Source organism: Ceratotherium simum, chromosome 36 (genome assembly GCF_057802395.1).
Source record: "Ceratotherium simum simum isolate JZ-2026a chromosome 36, ASM5780239v1, whole genome shotgun sequence".
Taxonomy (NCBI): domain Eukaryota; kingdom Metazoa; phylum Chordata; class Mammalia; order Perissodactyla; family Rhinocerotidae; genus Ceratotherium; species Ceratotherium simum.
Genome location: NC_141935.1, coordinates 3044172 through 3063916, shown reverse-complemented (window position 1 = coordinate 3063916; position 19745 = coordinate 3044172). Strand labels below are relative to the sequence as shown.

At 48.5% G+C, this 19745-nt stretch overlaps 2 protein-coding genes across 14 annotated transcripts in view; one reads left to right on the top strand and one right to left on the bottom strand.

Moving 5' to 3' along the window:
* The first annotated feature begins 2643 nt into the window (after positions 1 to 2643).
* The window catches only part of NR5A2 (nuclear receptor subfamily 5 group A member 2), a 124345-nt gene continuing 107243 nt past the window's right edge, over positions 2644 to 19745 (top strand). For 2 of the 8 annotated variants that reach the window (XM_087424324.1, XM_087424331.1), the window contains exons 1-3: positions 13645 to 13768; positions 17627 to 17745; positions 19281 to 19422. In XM_087424324.1, coding sequence (XP_087280450.1) covers positions 13687 to 13768; positions 17627 to 17745; positions 19281 to 19422 — 343 coding nt within the window. In that variant the 5' untranslated portion in view covers positions 13645 to 13686. The other 6 variants (XM_087424325.1, XM_087424330.1, XM_087424329.1 and 3 more) reach the window with 6 other exon arrangements.
* On the bottom strand, positions 6932 to 13852 carry LOC147912334 (uncharacterized). Of its 6 annotated transcripts, none has more exons than XM_087424333.1 (4): positions 13053 to 13852; positions 12077 to 12609; positions 9668 to 11201; positions 8107 to 8587 (listed from the first exon to the last, which is right to left on the bottom strand). In XM_087424333.1, the coding sequence occupies exons 1-2, from the start codon at positions 13732 to 13734 to the stop codon at positions 12266 to 12268; spliced, it is 1026 nt and encodes a 341-aa protein (XP_087280459.1). In that variant the 5' UTR covers positions 13735 to 13852; the 3' UTR covers positions 8107 to 8587; positions 9668 to 11201; positions 12077 to 12265. The 6 variants fall into 6 exon arrangements, 5 of the variants coding, with proteins under 5 accessions (XP_087280460.1, XP_087280462.1, XP_087280459.1 ...); XM_087424335.1 differs by having other exon boundaries at positions 8107 to 11201; positions 12077 to 12322; positions 12455 to 12609; XR_015550011.1 differs by lacking the exon at positions 13053 to 13852 and adding an exon at positions 6932 to 7835 and having other exon boundaries at positions 8107 to 11201; positions 12077 to 12425.

Below are 19745 nucleotides of genomic sequence, written 5' to 3'. Positions count from 1 at the left end.
TACTGGGGCTTTGGGGAGAAAAAAACGAGGATTGGCAACAGATGTTAGCTCAGACCCAGTCTTCCTCAGCAAAAAAAAAGAGGAGGATTAGCATGGATGTTAGCTCAGGGCTGATCTTCCTCACAAAAAAAAAAAAAAAAAAGAATGACTTACAGACAAACTATGGTTATTTAGACACAGGTATTTTGGAGACATTTCCCAAATATGAAATGAACCTGTTACTAAAAACTGATGGTACTCTTTTCCACTGAAAAAATTTTTGATATTGTACAATGAAATGTGTCAACACTTGGAAAATTTGCCAGATTTGATGAACCTCTATTTTCCAAATTACCCATGTGAGATGTAACAAAATTATGCATAGGTAAAAGGCGCATTTGAAGTTTAAACAGAACAATGAATTTTAGTGTAATAGAGTACACAAAGTTCACAAATATGGCTTCAGATTCCACATTTCAACTAATCTTTAAGAAGATAATATGTGTGGAGTTTTGGTGTGGTGTCAAAGAAAAATATCCATAATTATCTGAAAAAGCCATTATAATATCCCTGTTTCTAACTTCATTTCTTAAAGACCACGTTTTCTTATGTACTTCAACCAAAACAATATATCGTTACAGACTGAATGTAGAAGCAGATGAGAATCCAGCTTTCTATTAAGCTAGACATTAAAAAGACTTCTGAAAATGCTGCTTTTTACAAATTATTTTGTTTTGGAAAGGAGCTATTTTGAGTTTAAAATGTGTTATTTATACTAATATATTTTAACAACAATAAATCAATATAGTCATAAGTAATTAATAATTTTTTACTCTCTTAATTTTAATTTCTAATACAAAAAATACTAATAGATATAATTCACAGAAGCAAAACCTTTTTGGTATCCTAAACATTTTTAAGAGAACAGCTGCTTTGCAGTCACAGGTCCCTTAACATATACATAGGTACATTTCTATTGTGCCATGTTATTATCTGAATATTTAAAGAAATAAGAGCAACAAACTGACATGGATGATTTTAACCACCCAATCCTTTCTAATTTAAGATACATATTTACTTGCCCAGGTAAAATACTTCACTTCCCAGCCTCCCTTGCAGCTAAGTGTGACTATGTGTTTAACTTCTGCCTAGTGAGACGTAAGCAAAATGTTTATGTGACACTTTTAGGAAAGGTCCTTAAAAAAGGAGTATGCATTCTCTCTCCTTCCTCCATACTGCTTTCTGGTAGTGATGGCTGGAACTCTAGTAGCCATTTTGGAACATGAGGACAAGAGCCAGGGGATAGTGAAATGGAAGGAACCAGGTCCTGCAGACCTTGTAGAACCATTGTACCATCCCTGGATTGCTTACCTCCGAACTTCTTTTAAGAGAGAAATAAAAGTCTTATTTAAACCACTGTTATTCTGGTTTTTCTATTACATGCAGTCAAATCTAATCCAAAAAAAAATACATTTTTGACAGGGAATATGCTGTACTTAAACATTTTGGGGAGCCAGCCCAGTGGTGTAGTGGTTAAGTTCACACACTCCACTTCAGCAACCCAGGGTTCCAGGGTTCGGATCCTGGGTGCAGACATACTCACCACTCATCAAGCCATGCTGTGGCAGTGTCCCACAAACAAAACAGAAGAAGACTGGCAACAGATGTTAGCTCAAGGCCAATCTTCCTCACCAAAAAAACAAAAACCAAAAAAATAACATTTTGGGTTCTCCGAATAGAATCTTTGGCCAAAAAAAAAAAGTTTGCTATATTAGCAAAATCAAAACAAACAAGAAAACAGCTAACTGTTCCACAACATGGGAAAAGACACGCATTGGTCTAAGAATCCAGATTTTATAGGGATATTCAAAAAGAATCTAAAACTATCCTTGGTCATTTGAGTAAGAGTTCTTTAATGGCAAAGAGTGATCCAGGTTTTTTCCATAGGTTCAAGCAAAGAATAATAACTTTAAAATTATGGAAAATGTATTACACATTCATCATTTTTCCAGTTTTAACTTTAAAAAAGTTTTATTTTATCGGAACTAAAGAGATAGCTGCTCTTTTAATCAACTGACTAAGGTACAAACAAGCTAAGGTTAACTCTTCGGCTAATGAAGAGGCATGATAAAAAAATCGGTTGACAAAACATGAATAAATAAACGACCACAAGCTTGGAAATGCTACCTGTAGTGTTTCAAAGTGTCAATCATATCTCTGGTCACGGCTTAAAGAATTAATGTCTGCCAATGTTATCATCTAAAATATATTTACAGAGGTCAGAAGAGCTACATCTGTCCTCCTCTATGCAAAGAGGTGATGACATCAAGGGGGTATGTCACAAGCCTATTTAGTTAGTGGATTTAAGCTGGTTTGGAGTTTTATCCACTAAGTATGATCTTCTGACCCCTCTGTTTTACAACTTTCCACTCTCTGTGCTGCATAGCACCTCTCCACTTCTGAGTTAATCATTTCTTTGCCATTATCTGCCAAGAGTTCTTATCTCTTTTGCTGTCACTTTATAACAGGGTCCTCTTATCAACCTGCATAGGGTCATGTGATCAGACCAAGCCTATCACAAGTTTCCATTCTTCTGATTAGAAACCATCATGAAACTGGATACATGGTTTACAGCAGGTCACTAATGCTAGAAAAAGTACAGAGTCCAGAGAAAGACTTGCTTGTAACTTTCTGAATTCTTGGATTTTTTTTTCCTTTTTTTTTTCCTTTTTCTTAACTTTCACTAAGGGTTACTGTCGTCTGATGTGTCCTACCCAAGGCTACAAAATTTGACAAGCTGCACTTTTTCTTATGCTCAATGATTTCTGCTTTAAGCCAAAGGACCGCCTATAGTTTCACTAAGAATGTCTTCTAATTCAGATACTGGGGATTTACAAGACTCTGTAAAGCATGGACTTACACCTATTGGTAAGTAGGAGTTGCTCTATTTATCATCTATTTATTATTCTGCTACCACATTAATATATGTAATTTAATTTCATTGATGTATTTAGCATTTAAAGTCACTGTTTTTCCTATTGCGTTTATTCAAAGCACACAAGCCCAATTGTCTATCACACATTTATCTTTCTTGAAGTTCAAAAAAGCAAATGGATATTTCAGATATCATTCATTATAGCCACTGTTTCTGGATGTCATTCTGTTAGCCTACAACAGCCAGAAAATAAAATGCATAATTTATCAATTTCATCCATAATGTTTTCTGACAGTTTTTAATCAGAAATAATAAGCTAAAATTTGGGCAGCTTGAAACAAATTAACCATATGGAGTCATTAATGACCAAACCTGAACAAACAGCTTGCAAACATTTCTGAAGTTTCAAGTCACACCATAGTACAGTGTCTCATTCATTGCAGATATTGTGGAAAATCTTTTGTTTTTCAGGCAAATGAAAGTCATGTAAAAAAAAAAAAGAAAAGAAAATCACACCAACATTAGTTAAAGATTAAGGGTTACTATCTGTTTTTCAAAATGATGAGCATGTCCTGTTTTTATAAACAGAAGTAAATAAAGCTAATTTTCATTCTAAAAAAGAACAAACAATGGAAAGTCACAAACTTGTGGATGTTACAGCAAGAATACTTCAATTAATCCTGAAAGTAAAGGACTGAAGGGAAGTGATTCCCGGTGGTCTGTTGGAAATCATGCCTTTCCTTCTTTCTCCTAGTTTTGAGGGACCTGTACCTTTTCCTGGAGCACTTTCTCAGGCTTTAGGACTGGAATTTCCCTGCAAATTGCAGGGGCCGGTCATGGGCTCCGAGTCCCAGCTCTGCTGTTACACGAAGGCAAATCAGGGCTCTGGCTTTTCCTCTCGGTCCCTTGATAACCAGCTGACTCCACTGAACGCAGTGATTGCTTTTTTACGGGCCAACTACACCCTCAAGTATATCAATTGAGGAAATGGTTACCAAAAAATGTTCTGTAGTTACGAACAAGAGAACACGGGGCAGGCAAGCAGAGTGCAACAGAGACTCAATTGCTCTGCAGATAAAAAGAAAGTGTGGCCGCAGGAAAGGAGCTGAAAGAGATGCAGCACAAAACGATTTCCAGTCTCGTTCGCCTGGCAAGGCCGCTGCGCTGCGCTAGCCCGGGGGCCTTCCAGGCGGCAGCCGCGGGGGCGCTCCTCCGCCCGGCGGCGGGGGCTCGCGGCGAGGGCGCGCGCCAGCGGGGATGCGCGCGCACGGGGCGAGCCGGGGGCCCGCCGCAGCTCAGGCCGCGCAGGCCGGAATGGGGGCTGCGAATTAAGAGGGGAGGGGGGTCCCCAGAACACACACACCGATCCCTCAAGGCGTCCCTCGGCCCCCAGGGGAGAATTAAAGAGGGGGAGGAAGGGGGAGGAGACGCTGTCGCGTCACTCGCGGCCACTTTCGCCACCCGCACCGGTCCCCTCACCTCACGGGCTGCGCCGTGGGACACAGGCGGGCCCACCCTGAGCGTAAATGAAGAACCCCCGCAAGTCTGGGATGAGCGGAAGGTCTGTCTAGCCCCGGAGGGACTGCTAGGACTGAGCCTCAAAAACAAGTACCGACGGAGGCGCTCAGACAGCGCCGGCGACCCAGCCCAACACCCTAAACCTGTCCAGGCACTTCCGGGCGCCAGATCCTAGGATGACAAAATTCCGGTCAGTTTTCCGGTAAAAGAGACCACTTTCCAGATTTCGTCCAAAGCACCCACCCCTTCCCGGCCCAGGGACACTCCCTCCCTCGTTCTCTGGGATTGCAGCCCCACAGGTGGTGGTGAGATGTTCCTATTTGCAGCATCTGAGTCACCTGGGGGCGACTGCTGGCACTGAGTCCCTCTGTCCATGGTGTAGCCTTCAAGGGGTGCTGAGGGTCATTCCCGCGGTTCTGGGCTGGACAGTCACTCAGAGAGCTGAAGGAGAGGAATAGGGGACAGTGCGGAGCCATCAGACTGAACGGTTGGATGGAAGGGGCTGACCCCATCCCTGAAGGCCAGTTTCCTCTTAGAGTCTGACTTCCCCAGGCAGGCCCACTGAGAAGAAACCACCGTGCAGCTCTAGAGAGTGTCTGAGTTCCCCAGGTAGCTTCGAGATGGCAAACTGCAAGTTGGGAAGGGGATGGGGAGTGGTCCACAGAACTGAGCCCAACTATGTAGAGAGCAGTCAAGGTTTCCAATTCTACATTTTTTTAGTTGTGTTGTACTAGGAAATGGTTCCTCTGCTTATTGAAGAAGCTGTGTCTATGGGTCCTAGCTGGGCATGACACAGGTCTTCTATGCACTTTGGTGGTTACAGGAAAATTGTGTATAGATGTCTGTGCTCATAGAGAAAAGTGGAAATAAGATAAAGCTGTTCCTTCTGCCTGTCTCGAGGTACTCATTCAGTGTGGTGCCAAGAGCAGCAGGCTCAGGTTATAACCAGATTGTCCCCTTAAAGTTAACTGGCTCTCGGACGCCAGCTCTAGTCCACATTCTTGGTTTCTGGCTTGGGTTTTTTTCTTTCTCCCAAATGGAGTGATTTTTCTGAATGATATGCAGTACTAATTTAAGAGAGACAGAGAATCAAGTACTTGTCTATATCAACAAAAGAGCTGACTCTGTGTGGTAGGAATCATGTCATACAACAAGTATTTATTGACTCTCCTGCAGTGTGCCCAACATTGCGCTTTGATTTGCATTAAATTTATGCAATCCTTCAAATTAAGTGCATTTACGGAATATACTATCCACATTCAATATAATACTGTATATTATCCACAGGAAGTGATGTCTGCGTAGTTCAGGGTGCATGATACACAATGCAAACACCATATTGAGGCTGTGATGTAAATTTTGGTCTCTGGTCCTCTCGGCACTCTTGGAGTCTGACTTTATTCCAGTGATAACCTCTAGTAAGCTCGGTGCCCATAAGGATCTCTGAAAGGAAATGCAATGCAGTGGAAGATGAGACAGCCCGTTACGTCACCCTAACCTCCAGGCAGCTCTACTTGCTGTGCAGTTTAGAATGCCAGTCACCCACGCCCATGTTCTGATCTTGCTGCTGGGCTTGGGCAGCCAGTTCCCCACAGGAAGCTGAGCTCAGGCGCCTCCTCTCCTTCCCTGCTCCAGCCTGCCTCCAGAACAGAGCTTCCCAGATTCTCTTTACTGGCCTGGATCCACAAGTTGTGAGCAGAGTTAAAGGATTTCTTCAACGCCTCTTGCAATAGCCAAGAAAGATTTATGGAGGAAGAGAGAACAGAGGCTTAGTAATGCTCCTTTCCTTTACTTGACCCCTCCACCCAAACACAATGTCCAGGGTTATCTTGGATTCAGCCTTGAACATGAGCTGAGCTAGAGAAAGGCTCTGGGACAGACTCCCACCTGGAAGCCCAGCCTCTCCCAAACACCTCTAGGGATGCTCTACGCAGGCAAGAGTCAGACATCTTGCTCCCCGAGGCCGGAACCTGCCTCAGGATACAGCTACTTATTCGGGCTGCACTTCCTTGCTTTTCATCTTATTGGAACAAAAACTTCTCTGAGAAATCCAGTGGGCTTCAAAGAGCTTCAGGAGTTTGGGGGGCATTGTGGTCTGGGGAGGCCCTGGGGAAGAGCTGAAATATGACGCAGTGTGAGCTTGAGAGTAAGCCTGGGAGAACCATGTGGACTGAAATTGGCCAAATGAACAAGGCTGCCTCTTTCTTAGTTTTTCTTGGAAGCTCTGTTATGTGTATTTCTGTGATTGATAAGAATAGACATACTTAACTTCTAAATTCCAAATGACCTGAATGCAGATATGCATAAGCAGTTTGATCTGGGGGGAATGTAATAGTCCCTGAAGACTGTGTCAAACACTGCAAGATAGTCAAGTTAGCAAGTACTTCCCACTGGAAGGATCTATTTTTAATGGTCCTATAATGGTTAGTGATGCCCTTTGTAGTTATTTTCCTTACAGAAAAATGAGTTCGAATGAAGTTAGAGGGAAAGAGAGAAATACAAAGGAGAACTGATATTTATTAACAGCATGATATGCTGAATTACTGGCACTTTCTCATGCAACTATACAGTTTGCTTTGTTAGCCCTACTTTATTGATAAAAATGGAATCAGAAAGGTCCAGGATTTACCCAAGATCAGTCAGCTTGTCAGGAGAGTAAACTGTAAATAGAACCCATGGATAGGATTTGAAAGCCACTGCCCTTTCCTCAAGGTAGTAACTCTCTGCCCTTGTTGATATAAAGGCATTATTAAAAACAATGTTGGTCTACACAGACTTCCGAAAGGCATTCCGGGATGAAGCTAGAATGGCTCTTTATCTTCCTTTCCATTCCACAGTAGAAATCAGATTTAGATCCCAGTGAGTTCTGAAGGGTGGGATGGGGAATTGGGGGGGTGGGGGTGGAGACAGCACGTGGGAGCCCTGAGGGCAGGGCAGGGTGGGAAGGTGCTTCTGGTCTTCTACTCTAGAGTCTCCTGGAAAGGACCTCTGGATTGTGGCTGAGGATTAGCTTGCAGTTACGTGGTGCATGGTGGCAACTCACATGGCTACTGAGAGGATGACCAGGGAACGGAGAGAAAGTTCAGAGCATCTACTTGGTACAGAGTCAGTGGGTATGAGGAGGGCAGGGAAATCACTCAAAATGAGTGACTGACTTTAGAAAGAAGACTTTTTTCCCCTAAGAGACAAATATATTTGGTCTTATCGGGGGGGAGCGGATAGGGAAAGAGAGAATTTAAGCACGCCCTCCTCTTTTTTTGACGCAAAGCCGAGCGTGTCCCCTTCAGTGAGCTCCGGTCCACGCCCGGCGCTAACATTTTCCACAGTGAATGCAGATTCCTTGCTCAGGATCTGGACGTCCGCAGCCTCAGCTCCCCCAAGTTCCACCGCCTCCAGAGGTTTTCTATAGGATTGGAAAGAAAATCGGTCGGAACCCGCCGCCAGGTCCCCGAAGCAACGTCCCACAGTTTCCAAACAAAAGCCCTGGGGGAAAGCGAAAGAATTTGCCCCAAGCCCTGGCGCACGCCAGCCACCATCTTTTAACTACAAAAGTTGTCTTCAAGTTGGAGGCGGGTTGGAGGAGGAGCCGCCCCCACCCGGCACCCGGCATTCGCGTAACCCCCCAGACCTTCCGCGCCGCAAGGCCGAGGGTGACGAGACCCTGCAAGTCTCACCTTTCTCCAAGCCCCCACTTTATTTGCTGCCCTAGAGGGACCCAAATTGCTCGACGCCCACAGCTCTGCGCGCCCCGGCTCTCTTTGATCTTAAGAGCCGGAAACCCTGGCGCGAGGGCTGTCCTAAAACAAGAGTTTCCGAGGGTCGGTCCCAGTGCTGCAGGAGCGCAGGAATTTGGAAGCCACGAGACACGTTGCGCCGTCCTTCCCGAAACTTCCAGTCTGGCCGGATTCAGTGGAATGGTAGCCTAGAATAGGCTAGTGCTGAGGATTTAGTTGCTAGTCCAGGTTGAGGAGGGGGCACGGGGAACGGAATGGCAATGCAAATATTCAGCTGGTTTCACTAAGCGCTTGGTGGCCTGCTGGCGCCACGATCGTCCTTGAGAACGTCACTCGATGTTCTGATTTGTCCCGAGGATGGACAGGGGTGGTTCCGAAAGTGGAGCCCCACAGTTTTGAGCTGTAGCTGACTCACATCTCCCTTATAATTACAGAGAGGAAGAGCTAGATTAGATTGGACCACCTACCCAAGATTATTTCCCCAGTCAGCTCCTTTCCCAAGACCGGATCTCCTCGTTCACTTCCAAGGGCACCGACCATACCAAGGCGGGCGCGCCTGGCCCCGTGGGTTGGGGCAACACGCCCCCAAGAAAATGAAGTCAGAAAGTTCTACAGTGAAACGTTTTTTACAGAGAGCAGCAGATTTCGATAATCCAGGCCAAACTCTCCAAAAACCTCACCTTACCTTCAGGGCAGGGATGGGAGGTTGTCTGGGGGATGGGGTGGAGGAACCTAGATTACCCAGATAATTGCTCCACCTTGCACTTTCATCCCCAGTAAAGACGGGGCGGTGTGTATTAAGATACTCCCATAGTGATGGTGAAGCAATCGCCATTTGCAGGCTATACCTAACCAGCACTCTTTCAGGGGTAGAAGGTCTAAATTGGCAGTTTTCCTTCCGCACTAGCGGCTGTTGTTAATGATGTCTTAAATAGTTACACACCCAGCAGAAAGGGATTTTTTTTTTTTTAACGCACAACTTCTCACCTATTGAAGTTTATTTTTTCAAAGTTTCGGCCAATACAATGCTTCTTGGTAATTTAGATATCTGTGCTGAAATTTAAGCCCTCTCTTTTTAAAACAAAGTGCTCCGGACGCCGGCGTGGGGAGCCCAGAGGCGGGGCGGATGGCCCAACCCCCCTGACTCAGGAGCGGAACTCCGGAGTTCTGGCTAAACTTAATTTTCAGAGAAAGGCAAACGTGGCTTCTGATGGGCTTTCGAGTGGGAGGGGCGGAAAAATTAGGCAGAGCCCGAGCTTCGGTGGGCTGATAAACTTGCTTCTCTTTCCCCTCGGGCTATCCCGGCCTCATTGTGGAGACTGAAAAAAAAACCTAGGTTTCTTCTGGGGCTGAAATGTAGACACGTGCTACGAAAAAAGTAATTATTCTGGTTTCTTAAAAACACCAAAAGGTAGGAATGGAGGAGGCTTAAGAAATTGTTTCCAAGGATGTAGGTTTGCAAGTTTGCGAGGTTGCGTGGGTCATGAGAGGCTTCTCTCACCCATGCGCGCGGTAGAGGTGGGTCTTCTACTCTGTTCTTCCGGGGACCTGTGTTTGCCGAGCCCGGAAAACTTGAACCAGGAAACTGAAAGTCTTGGCATTTTCTCTCTCTGCAGCCTGCACGCGTTAAACGCGCGGGCCGACCGACGCTTCTCAGGTCGGGTCAAGGGCAGGCTGTTCCCGGCGCGCGCTCTGAAACGCGGCGCGCAACCGCGGGAAGGTGGAGGCGGGGAGGAGAGCAAGGCAGTTACATCCTCGCGGGTGGGAGTGCGAGACCTCCTCAGCTGCAGCCTGCCAGGTGAATGGGGCGCACAGCCCTGTAACGCTGAGCCTGAATAAAATATGCCAGGACTGCGCTTCTCGGGCTCATCAAGGCTGCGGGAGCCTCCCCGAGCCATCATCCTTTGTAATTGCAACCGTCAATCAAGGCTTTAAGACAAAGTCGGAATCGGGAAGGACGAGCCCTGGAGACTAGTCTCGTCGGAAAGAAGGAGGCGTGTGGGAAGTGGGGGAAAGGGGAGAGAAGTTTGCCAGAAGTTGGCAGAGGGAGTGCAGGAAGAAATTGAGAAGGCGCACGGTAGCTAAGCCGGAGCCGTCTACCCCGGCCTCCCGGGTTCCGGTCTCTGGTCTCCAACACCAGTTAAAATTCCCGCAGCTGGGGTGGATTCCCAAGCGTGCTTCCACTAAGAGGCAGAGTGGCTCCAGGTAAGACGCCCCGGGCGGAGGATGGGGTGCGTCTGCCCGCCCATGGGGGCTCTATCAGCCCCAGCCGGTGGTGTAGCTGTCTCCCAGTCCGCACCATCAACGTTAGACCGCACAGGCCCTGTCCCCTCCTTGCATCTCAACGGCTTCCCCTTCCGCGTCCTCTGGGCTCTTCCGCCTCACAGCGCGGCCTCTGCAACCTAGAACCATCCCCAGGTAACCGACCCGAGGCGCCGCGGGCTGGCTCCGGCTCCTCCTGCCCAGAGGACGTTGTAGGAGACGCCCAGGCCGATCCCAGGTCACAGGGCAAGCGGGTCCCCGGCTTCCGTGGGAGCCCCTGCCCACCGGAATTGCAGGGTCAAGGGACCAGAGTGAGTGTTCGGAACGAAGAGGGAGTTCAGAGGGGTGGAAAGTGCACTTGGAGGGCGGTAATGAGCGCGGCGTCGGAGGCTTGGTACCGCCGACCTCTCTCTGCGTCGGCCCCGGAGTTGGGAATTCCGCCGCTCCCCTAAGCCCCTTGCGGAGCGACCGAGGAAAAGGTGAGTGTGCCCTCGGGTCTCCGACAAGAACAACTGCAGGGGAAGCTTCGACGTCCCCCGGGAGGATCTGGAGAGGGCTGGCCCTAGGGAGCCCTTCCCTTCCTCGAGCTGGAGGCCTCGAGCGCCAAGGGCTGGGAATTGCTCTGGTTCTCAGAAAAGGAAGTCTTCTCTCGGCTGGAGACCTCCTGCTCTTTCGGTGCCCCTTGGGTTGGCTGCTAACTGAGCCGAGCCGTCAGCCTGGACCAGAGCTTCAACGCAGGGTGAAAAGCCTTGTTCCTTTCCTCTGTGGGACAACTGTGGATTGTTTTAAGTGCAAATTTTAAAATCTTGTCCCCAGCCCTATCCCCCTACACACATCGCCCCTCCTGTTTTGTGAGGAGATGAATGAATGCTAGCTGGCCCTTTGTCACCATCTCTCCCACTCTTCAGGGGGTGTAGTGGGAGGGCAGACTGGCCTGGACTGAAGAGAGCTTCTTGTGGCCTTAAGTCGCTTCTGGGGCTGAAGCTGGGTTATGAACGTGATCACAAAGTTTGCCTGGCTGTCAGGCTCAGCCTCAAGCGTACGCAAAGATTTTTGCCACACTACAATTACATGGTCGTGTGGGACCCTCTTCCTACTTTCAACTCTCCTGAGTGCTGATTTGAGCTCTGAAACTTACCTCCCTTTCTGAACTATGTAGGTACATATATTCTTCAATCACAACGATACTTAAAACAACTGGTAATACTAGAAATGGATTGACAGTGTGACTTGATACTCTCAGGAAAACCTGAGCATCTTAAGTGTCACTAATTTTGGCAGCTCAAGCCCACTCCCCCTTATGAACTGATGGACAGCCCCCTCCCAAGTTTAAATGGTTTCATGAAACCTGAAGAGGCTACTAAAACTGAAATTTAAATAACTCAGATTCTGAATATCTCCTGAAGAGCAAAATGACAAATCCCTTTAGAGAGCCCAAATTATCTGAATGGCCAGGGGTGGGTGGGTATGAACCACCCACTTCATATAAAAGTGTAGATTTTGCATGGCAATGATTGGAGTATTTTTCAATTCATCAAATACTGTACTGGGCAGTGTGAATGTGTGATCTCTATGCCATTCGAATAGAATAAATTCAGATCTTTTGAGATTCAAATTCACCCCCTTGTGGGTGGACTCTGATAATTACCCGGTCTCACAGCGGACACTGAATATGAGGCATTTCTCGTCTGGTCAGGAGGCTGGAAAAAGTAGTTTTCATCTTGGGATGAGATCTGAAAACTTTGAAGATGTGGCTGGGCTGGTGGCGGAAGAACTTGCATAACAGATGGTTCTTTAAAAGTTTTTTAAAGTGCTGGGCCTCTGGGCTTCATGTGGATCATCCCACCAGAGACACCAGGATGAAAAAGAAAGCCAACTGAGCTTTGCATGTTACCTGGAAGCACAGTTCGCTAAAATTTAGGAAGTCGGCCGCTAAAATAATCTTAGGCGGGCGGGGGGGGGGGGGCGTTATAAGTGAGTTAAGAAACCGGGGAAGAGTGCGAAAACAGGGACTGCTGGTCCTCACATTTCCGGCAAGTGAGTGAACTCTCAGCGGCATGGCTGTCCCCTCGTGAGCTGGGACGCTCGGGCACTCCAGGGCGCCCGGGGCCCATGGGGGGCCTCTCCGCAGACCCAGTGCCCCGGGGGAATGAAGCCGGAGACCTGGAGAGCTGGCCAGCTCTGCTTTGGAGAAGAGCACTCAACTGAATTCAACATCTCTTTTCTCCTTTAGGTAGTTAAACACTCCCCCTCCAGCTCCTCACCCGACACACACGCGAGGGCACACACCCACACCCACTCACATCCCCATCCCTGCTCCTGGCTTCCCCTCAGCTCGAGGAAATAGCCGCCCTAGCCTTTCATCCCTCGCCACTGCGCTCAGACAGAGGTCGCTTCTCACCAGCTGTAAGACCCGGCAGCTTTTACATCCCCCGCCTCAGGCCAGGGTGGGGTGGGAGGGGGTGAAGGCGGGGTGGAGGGGCTGGGGCAGGCGAGGGGACTGGAGCATGCGCCTCCTCCTCATTGGCTGGCGGCTGGTGTCCGACCCGAGTCCGGAACCCGCGTCCCCATTCACTGTCATCACCCCTCATCCCAGCCTTGCCCCTGCCCCCGGCCCTGCTTACCTTCCTTCTCCTTGTCTTCCCCCCTTCCTGCACGGCTGCCCTCGGGGCTGGAAAGGGCTGCTCTCGGACCCGAGAGAGGAGTAAGGGAGGCTGGAACTTCACAACTGCACACTTGTGACAGTGAGCGAGCGGGAAGCGGAGACAGGGGAAGGGGCGGAGAGGAGAGAGGAGAAGTGAGGCGACAGAGAGAGAGAGAGAGACCCCTGCAGATCCTGAGCCAGAGGGCGGGTGGACGGAGGGGTGGGAGTCGCCCAAGCGGTCCCTCCGGGAGCGGCGGCAGGTCCGGGGCCGCCCCCGCTGCCGCCCGGAGCCAGCCGTACACGATCCGCCCGGCAGCTGCGCCCTCGCCGCTGCCGCCAGAGCCGAGCAGACCCAGGGCGCCCGGACGCCGTCTCCGCTCGTCTCCTCCCCGCGGCTGGGAGCGGCTCCGGAGCTGCGAGACTGGACGGGGCTCGGGGGTCGGGACGCGCAGCCCCGGAGGAGGCGGACGCACGCTCCCGCGAGCCGGAGGGTGAGCAGGCACCCCGGCCGCCCCTGCCTTCTTTCCGCCGGAGTTGAATCTGTGCTGCCCGTGTCCAGGTGCTGGGCTTCCGGACGGACGCGGACCCCTCTCCCCGCCCGCGGCCGCCTTGTCATGCTGCCTAAAGTGGAGACGGAAGCCCTGGGACTGGCTCGGTCGCATGGGGAACAGGGGCAGATGCCGGAAAACATGCAAGGTGAGCAGGCGCTGCGCGGGCTCGGGCTCCCCGGCCACCCCACCCCCGGGCGCGCCCCGTGGGCGCAGGGGTGGCCAGGCTGGGCGCTCGCGGGCGCTGGGCCCCCTCCCCAGGTGCACGCATAAAAGTTTATGGCTCTTGAACAATGCAGGGCGGAGGTTTTCCAGGCAATGCCTAATTGGCCGCTTCTAATTAAGCAGAGAGGCTTCGAGCTCTGTGGCAACCCGAGCGGGGCAGCTTCAGGCTAAAGATACTTTAGAATAATAAGATCATTCTAAGAAATGGAATGTCTCGCTGGAAGCCCGTGCAGGTTCTCAGTCATTGGAATCTGTGGGAACTTTAACCAGTGCTCTTGTGTGGAGCAACACCACCCTGCCTAGGAAAGTCAACCACAGAAAGAAGAGGAGACTCCGGAAAAGCTGGTCTTAGCGGTGTTAGAATGCATGTGGGCAACCCCAAAAGCTCGGGCGGACACCGGGAGCCGGATCGAATTTGGACGACTTCAGAACTGCGGGCAGAACTGAAAAGAACCTAAGTTACCCCAACGGCCGTCCTCTGCGCGGGTACTGCCGAGTGAGTGGAGGGCGGGGGCAGCGGTTTAGCTTCTTGCCTCTTCTTCAGTCCGAGAGCTGGGAATATGGAAGTCATATTTGTTTTCCCAGCTCTTGATTGCTAACAAAAAAAAAAGCAGAACCCGCTGGCTATATTTTCTCCGCATTCCAAAATAGCGATTCTAGATCTGGCTGTATTGAGCCCTTCAGAAGTTGATCGCAGTTGCTCTGGGCCGGGGAGGGAACAATGCTAGGAAAAGTCACCGGCGCCCTTCCATCCTCGCCCTTTCCACGGCGCAGGATGTGCGGGCAGGCGGGCCTGTGATCCCGGGACGCTTCCTGCCATCCCCGTGAGCGAACTTGAAAGGACTGGGAGGTGTTGAGAGCAGAGTTCAGGGCTGGTGCACACGCGGTGCGGGATAGGCGGCGCGCCCGGCCGCCTTGGGAAAAGGGGTGGCGGGAAGGCGTGCGTCCTGCCTGTGGGGTCGGTGACCCTGGGGTCTCTCCAAGCTTCCAGGAAGGGCTGTGGAAGTCCCCTGGGGCTGAGGCCCCTGAGAGTAACTTGTAGGTTGGCTGCTGGGGGAACCCGGTTGGCCCAAAGAGGCATTCCCGCGGGCACCTGGATTCCCGCGAAGTGGGGGCGCGGGGGAAGCCGGATCGGGAGACCCTCCGCCGCCAGCTGCGGAGAGGGACTGTCCTTTGGGCGCCGTGAGGCCGGCGGATTGTTGGGTCCAAAAGGAAAGTTTCTGCCCCTGGTTCCGACGCACGCCTTTCTGAGGGACTCGGGGGAAAGAGGCTCAGGGAGACGCTGCAGCAAGAAGTAGGGGAGGCAAGAATAAGGGAGTTTGGGGGGAAATGAGAGAGAAATGCTACTGTAATATTTTCTTTGTAAAGTTCAAGAGGGGCGTTCTTGGATGACCTACTGTCCCAAAGCGGAAAGTTAGCTTTCCCTCGGGCGCAGGGCCCAGGAGAAGCCGCAGGCCGCTCGCTGGGCGGTTGGAAAGCCTTGTGGGAAGCGCCGGGCTACGGCTCCCTCTAGGCCACGCGGCCTGCCCCTCGAGAAGCCCCTGGGGACGGAGACCCCATGCCCTTGCTTGCTCTGGTCTCAGCCGGGGACGCGCCGTAATCTGGCCCGTGGGGGAGCCCAGAAAGGGGACCCGCTGCTGGGTCCCAGGGCAGCGCAGCGCGTCCAACTTGGGGAAACTTCCCGTGCCTGTCTGCGGCCTTAGCTTTCCAAGGCCCCATCGACCCCTCTACTTTCTCCAGGCAGGGACTTCTTGGCCCCGCCGGCTTCGGTTCTCCAAAAGCCTGCTTGGGATACAGCACCTGGGGACTCTGAAAGATGCCCGGTCTTGCTTAGCGGCCTCTGTCTTTGAACTTTCCACGAGGGTCCCCACCCCCAGCCCCTGTCCCTTCGGTGTTGGATGTCCGAGGTAGGCGCCGAGGCCGCCTATGAATGGTTGCTTCTCTGTGCGCCTTGGGTGCGAAGGTAGAGTTTACTTTTCTGGGGAAAGAGGAGGTAAAGTACACTTCTTTTCCGTCCCTAAAACACGCCTCAAGGCAATAGTCACGAGTTTTAGGAGAGATGGGACTATAAATAAACTTATCCAACCCTCAGCCTCCCCCAAGCCCCCAGGTTCCCAAAACCTGAGCGCAGACTTCTTAGGGTTGGGACTCGGGCTGGCTCCGCTGGGAGGACTGCGCTCAGCATCTCGTTATTTCCGTCTCCAGAGCCCAGGCGCCTGCCTCTGCTGGAACATCTTTTCCTGAGATCCTCCCAAACTCTGGCTAACTCACTCCAGTTCAAGCCCCAGGCCAGGGCTCTGTGTCTCGGGAAGAGAGGCTTCAACTCAGCCAGTCGGTGCTCGGCCCTCAGCCGACAAGTGCTGCAAGTGACCTCCCCCTCCACGGCCCTTTCCTGGGGCCCGCGGAATCCTTAGAGAAAAACTTTACTTAGAGAAAAACTTTATTTTAAAAAGAAAAAAAAAAAACAAGTCATTGGCAAGGAGGCCACTACGGTGATAGAGTGGCCGGTACTTCGGGGATGCGGTGGGGGCTTTTTCTCTCTTTCCTTTTTGGTAAACAAATCAGAGGAAACTTCTGCCCGGCCATCAGCTCCCCATCCCCCCCGCCCCGCCCCCTGCAAATGCCACTGATTAACTTAAAACAAACTCACTCGGTGTTTGTGCGCCTGTGTGTAGCCGAAGGTTGAGCAAGGGACCAGGGGCGAGTGCGCCTCGGGGTTTCACAGGAAGGCGCCCCGAGGGGTGCGGTCGGTGGCCGGGCTGCTCCAACCTGCCCCTGGCCGTCGGGACCCGCGGCGCCTGCCCTCCGAGTCGAGAGTCTCAGGGAGGGACTGATCAGGTAGTATCTGGGGTCTCCCGGCCACTGCCCCTCCTGTCCGGAGTTTATCCATCTTTTAGCAGCGAAGACGCCTTCGCGGGGCTGCCTCCCGAGGAAGGCGGTTACCCAATCCCCGCAGTGAGGCGCGGCTACACGGCCTGATTTCTGTTTAACTTGAACAGGGCGATCTCGAGGTGTTTATATTTTGCAGTGATGATCGGAAACATGTGAAGTTCAAGACAGGGCTTGCAACGAAACCAAACCCTCGTGTGTGTCTTTTCCTCTTCTTTACTTTTTCTTTTGTTCGGGCGTCCTCCCTTTTTTCTTTTTCTTTTTACAGGAGATTCTCAAATGTGGGGAGATGAAAGTACCCAGCACAGGAGCCCTGCCAACACGGAACTGAATGTTTCGATTAATGTAACACATCTGAACCGTGGGAGCCGCAGGCTGTTGTAAAAGTGGGGCTGAGGCTGAGAAGCAGGCCTGTGGGGCTTCAGGGTCTCGGTCAAGTGTTTGCAAATTGGTGTTGCCATCCTTCTAAGCAGGGTGTACTTGCAGCAAACTTACTTCAGGAGTGGGAGAGTGATGTGCGTGCTGGTTCCTCTCCCTGAGGCAAAGGTGACATTGTGGAACTTAGTTGTTAACTTTATGCAATTCGTGTTTCTCTTTGGATTGGCTTTTTGCAGTTATGTGTTCAACAGCGGTCACTTTAAAAATTTTTATGAAAAGAAATTGGAATTCTTTTTAAATTAAAAAAAAATGTGAAGTGCATGCTCATTGATGCCAAAAGATATTTCACTTTCGCTGTATAAAAATAGTTCTCTTCAGTATACCTGGGTAAAAATTATTTTTATTTTTCCGGGTGATATTTGCCCACCAATCACCAAAATGCTTTTCATTGCAGGACTAAAACCTACATGGTAAATTAATTGGAGATGTGTATACATTTCTCTTCTTGTTTCAGTGTCTCAGTTTAAAATGGTGAATTACTCCTATGATGAAGACCTTGAAGAGCTCTGTCCGGTGTGTGGAGACAAAGTGTCTGGGTACCATTACGGGCTCCTCACCTGTGAAAGCTGCAAGGTTTGCTTACACATTGCTACCTGAGAAATATAATGTTCAAAACCAAAATAAACATTGGATTACCTTTTAAAGCTAAATTTAGGCTGGTTTTTTTTTAACACTCAATTAAAAAGGAGATCGAGAAAGAGTCTTAGGCAGATGATTCTTAGAAATATGTGTCTGATTTAATTCAAAAGGCAAAGAAATTTATGTTGTTTAGAGAATGTTGCCAGTCCCATGGCTTTAAAATATTTTATTGTAGTAAAGTGATGTTGCTGTAGAAAGACTTCTATTGCTAACAGTCCTAAATATTGATTTTGCTTGACTTATATATATTTAAAGCATCGTTGTTCTTGAGAGGAAACATGACAAAGTATTTCCCAAATACATTTTAACTGCAGAGTATTCTGTGCTACAAGTCTAAACATTTTTTATCCACAGACATAAAAGTCGAAATTCTCAACCGCCTGACTGCATCCTGACTTATTCCAAAAATAATTTTTAAGATTTTTTAAAATTTATATCATAAAGAATAAGAGACCAGATCTTAGTTTATAATAGAGTAGTTTTTATAAATATAGTATATAACCTATGTAAATGCAAGAAATTTTAATATGTAAAATGTACTATATATTTACTAGTAATATCAACTATAAGGATTTATCTCAGACCTTTTTTATATATCCCAGTAAATTTGATGCTCGCTATTTTTCAATATTTTTTAAAGTAGAAAAACTCAGTACAATTACTTCAACCACTGCCAGGAAAATCCCTTCATTCTCTATAACAAAGTAAGATTGTTTCGCTTTACGGCCAGGAGGATGAACATAAAGAATATACCACCCGGTAAAGCTGTTACATTATAAAGCCACAAATTTTCTTTTTGATTAATTCTTTTGGGTGAAATATAAGGAAAGCATACTCTCTGTGCTAAAATTCGGCTCTCTGCTATACATGCTTTTCTTTTCCATTAGTTTCACCTTTTTATTTTTTTTACAGAGTTCCCCAACTTGAATGTATCCCAGTGGAATTATAAACATTTTCCCATTTTACTCTGTAAATTCTTTTGCTTTTAACTATCTAGTGTTGACATTTGTAAAAGATCTGAGGCGTTTTGCCATTCAGTTTTTCCACTGGTATTTTACAACAGTTTGCCACTGAAATTGTATCAGACTACTTAAACACAGTGCAGGTCTCCATGAGTGCCTATCTGGAACATGAAGGTTAACAGGAAAACAGATTTTTTTTTTTTAAATTACTGGTCAATAGAGAATGTGTTTTTCTCTGACTGTTGAGATGAAATGGTGTGTAGCCAAATCTCCCCAAGATTTGATGTAATTCTTCAGGAATATAACTCTGGTGCCAGAAAAATCTCCACTATGGCTTGGGGCTGTTTTGGAAGGTTGATCTTGTTAAAATGTAAAACAAACCACAGAACCACATAAGGGCTCAAGTGATGCAATGAAAAGACTTACTGGGGATTTCCTTAAAATGAAACAATGGAAGAGACGGGTGTTAGATTTATAATATGTCTCACTAATTTCTCTGTCTTATAGGGGTTTTTTAAGCGAACAGTCCAAAATAATAAAAGGTACACATGTATAGAAAACCAGAACTGCCAAATTGACAAAACACAGAGAAAGCGTTGTCCCTACTGTCGATTTCAAAAATGTCTAAGTGTTGGAATGAAGCTAGAAGGTAAGATTCTTCTAAAGACTACTGCCTGTTAAAAGTCTCCAAGGACATAGGATTTAAAACAACATTGTACTTAGAACATGGTAACGTTTTCCTAGTCTGTTAATGCTGTTCACAATAATATAAGATCTTTTCATGTTTTGTCAGCACGATAGTCAGACTCATTTAAACACTGGTGAAATCCACTAGGAAAAAAATTTAAATATCAGAGTTTCCCTCTACTCCTTTTCCTTTGACACTAAAAAAGGCCAGATTAGATGAAAACAAGAGTAAAGTGATTCAACTGAGAACAAATAAAAATAATTTGCAAAAATGTTTTTAAAAAT

Bases quoted from the DNA above. Each gene is read 5' to 3' on its own strand.
- LOC147912334 (XM_087424334.1), bottom strand. From the start codon at position 13,734: ATGCGACCGAGCCAGTCCCAGGGCTTCCGTCTCCACTTTAGGCAGCAT. The intron at 12,610-13,052 runs GTAAGCAGGGCC...TCTCCAAAGCAG, and splicing joins GGAAGACAAGGAGAAGGAAG to AGCTGGCCAGCTCTCCAGGT.